This window comes from Antrostomus carolinensis, unplaced genomic scaffold, assembly GCF_000700745.2.
Source record: "Antrostomus carolinensis isolate BGI_N321 unplaced genomic scaffold, ASM70074v2 scaffold30414, whole genome shotgun sequence".
NCBI classification, from domain to species: domain Eukaryota; kingdom Metazoa; phylum Chordata; class Aves; order Caprimulgiformes; family Caprimulgidae; genus Antrostomus; species Antrostomus carolinensis.
Genome location: NW_010310612.1, coordinates 12877 through 15771, shown reverse-complemented (window position 1 = coordinate 15771; position 2895 = coordinate 12877). Strand labels below are relative to the sequence as shown.

At 53.8% G+C, this 2895-nt stretch overlaps 1 protein-coding gene across 1 annotated transcript in view; it reads right to left on the bottom strand.

The window, feature by feature from the left end:
* Positions 1-2663: 2663 nt before the first annotated feature.
* Positions 2664-2895, bottom strand: part of LOC104523790 (paired box protein Pax-5) — a gene marked incomplete at its 5' end in the record, with an annotated part of 11231 nt that continues 10999 nt past the window's right edge. Inside the window, one exon of the mRNA XM_010166480.1 lies at positions 2664-2863. Within this exon, the coding sequence (XP_010164782.1) occupies positions 2664-2863 (200 nt within the window). The remainder of the gene's footprint in view (positions 2864-2895) is intronic.

The following is a 2895-nucleotide window of genomic DNA, read 5'->3' as shown; positions in this document are numbered from 1 at the left end:
GCCTCTGCTGCTCTGGGCTGCCGTGTCCAACTGGATCTCTCTGCCTCGTTACAGAACAGCCAGCTTCTCGTGTCAGTCTCCAGGAGCATGTCCTTTAACCGCAACTGAAAGCAACTGATCCCCCATGAAGGCACATCTGCTCCGAGTCCATATTACAACAGGGGAAAAAAAATGACACCTTCAGCTATATAAACCAATAAAGACTGTCTGATTTGGTTTGCCCCTGTTGCTACCCAGCAAGCTCCCCACTGGGTTAAAGACTGGTGACATCTGCTAAAAAAATGTCAAGAGTGAGGAGAACAAAACCGGGTAATGAATCACACCGAGCGCTCGATGCAGCTGGAAGCTGGAGGGGCGAGTCCACCCAGCTCCGCTCATTGGCAGAGGGGAGCCAGGACCACCAGGCAAGTGTGGCACAGCCTGCAGCTCCAGGAGATGTATGGCAGGAGGTCCAGCACCAGGCACACACCTTGCAGCAGTCACCAAGAAATGGGGTGACGTGGCAAATGACACGATGCAAGGGGCTCGGTACAGGGGTCATCTGTCTCCGTCTCTCTGAAGTCAGGATATGGTAAAGTTAACTCTGCCCCCTTGTGCATCTCCATCATGATACAGCCCATAATTAGATGACATTTTTCTCTTTTGCACATCATACGATGTGAGCATATACAACCCACCCCCAGGGCAGCGTGGAGCCCTGGGACACCTCTGTGGGCACCGCATGCCCAGCCATACAGAGGGACCTTGTGCTGAGCAGGATGGGACGGGGTTATGGATGTGCCCTGGGATCCCCTCAAACAGACAAAGACGTTGAAGTATCTGGTTTTGCCTCTCCAAACCAGCAGCCCTAAGTCTATTACGGAAGCAGTTTAAATGGGCTGCTGAGGACAGTGTTACTATCCAGCGTACGAGCATAAAAGTCATGACTCACCCTGTGAAAATGATGGGAGTTGTTTTAGAAATCACGTGCTCTTTTCTAAATGTGAACTGGCAAAAGCTGGGGAATTTCTCAGCTCTGCTTCTGATCTTTCCAAGGAAATGTTTAATTCTTTTCTTAACCATTAAACCAGAGTCTTCTATAATGACAGGCTCCCAAGAACCGGTGCCTCAGGACACGGCTGTGACAGAGCCATGGTTTCAGCCTGGCTGATAAAATACTAAATTTACACCCTACCTGCTTTAATGCATATATTTACCTACACACTGGTGGCCCTGATTTGGAAAAAAATACCAGCTGGACAATCACAGAGTTAACTAACAACGGCATATTCAGCGAGGACCCAAGCACAGGGAGTGGCCACCAGACCAGATGCCACAGGGCTGACACTGGCCCCATAAACCTCTTGCAGTTTTCTCCAAAGTTTCAGTAAACCAAGTGACCTGACCGGGCATTTCCACAGGTGCACTGCAGAACCCAACGCTGTTTGCACAGCTCAGGCACAAGGCTGCTCACCCAAATTTGCCAATTTTCCCCAGGGGTCGGGCTAATGCCACTGCGGTTTCTGTCCACCCACCCCTCCCTCCCTCCCACCCATGACAGGCAGGGGATGCAGACCTGCACCAGCAGCCCAGGAGCTGGGGACCAGGGATGCTCCACAGCACAGGGCGGGAGCCTGACCCAGCAGGCAGGACGGCATCACCCCTACCAAGAGCAAACGGGACCCAGCCCACTGATGCTGCCACCTCCTCCAGGTGCCCTCCACAGCCTTGACTGCAGCGTCCCTACTACCGCTCTGGTGTCCCCTCTACTGCCACAAACACATTCATAGACTTGGCCTCAACTCCTCCCTGTAAGCTCCTACTGAATGGCAGGGATGCTCTAGAGTAAAGGTGCTTTTGTAAGACACCAGAGCAAACGGGACCCAGCCCACTGATGCTGCCACCTCCTCCAGGTGCCCTCCACAGCCTTGACTGCAGCGTCCCTACTACCGCTCTGGTGTCCCCTCTACTGCCACAAACACATTCATAGACTTGGCCTCAACTCCTCCCTGTAAGCTCCTACTGAATGGCAGGGATGCTCTAGAGTAAAGGTGCTTTTGTAAGACACCAACACAGAATTTCTCCTCTTTTCCATTCCACTCTGTCCCTGGCATCCTTCTCTCCAAAGCAGTGTTTTCATTAGGAAAATGCCCAGGACGCGGAACAAAACAGGACCATAAACCCTGTAGCAGATTTGAGGAGCACCAGCAATATCCAACCCAAACCAGACCATGCTCATTTCCACCTCCCAGACCAAGAAAACCCCCCTAAAAGGTATCCCCCTGCAGTGCCAGGGGCACCTGCAGAGACACACCAGGGCAGACAGCTCTGCCTTTAATTTTCTCTCTCTGTGTAGATGGGACATTTCTCTGATATTTTGTATTTCCGGTGGCCACAGAGTCAACACAACAGCGACCCTTCCCCTTTTCACTGGTGGAAGGGAAGCATTGCCCGGTCAGAGGAGGGTCTGGTTAAAAACTGATGCACCTGTGGTGCTTTCTGAAACACCCAGACAAGCCCCCACCCCTCGAAGAAGTCCAGCCTTTGGCCACCACAGCACACCGAGGGTCCCTGGCCGGGCTGTGACCTTGTCCTGACAAAACAGGACCAGACCCCACCGCAGCAGACAGTGATGGGGGAGGTCTGCAGCTCCATCATGTCACACGCATGCAGCATCCACCCCATCACGGTCCCACTCCTCCCGGCCACGCATCGCATCGCCGCACACCCCTGCCCAGAAAACAGCTCCCGCTACCTTCATCCCGCTTGCGCTTGTTGCTCTCGGTGCCGGGGGAAGCGATTCCCAGGATCCCGCTGATGGAGTAGGATGAGCCGGCGGAGTCAGTGCTGACGGAGGACACCTGCGTCACGGACCCCGTGGAGGCTGCAAAGCAAGGCCAGGCAGTCAGTAGGCAG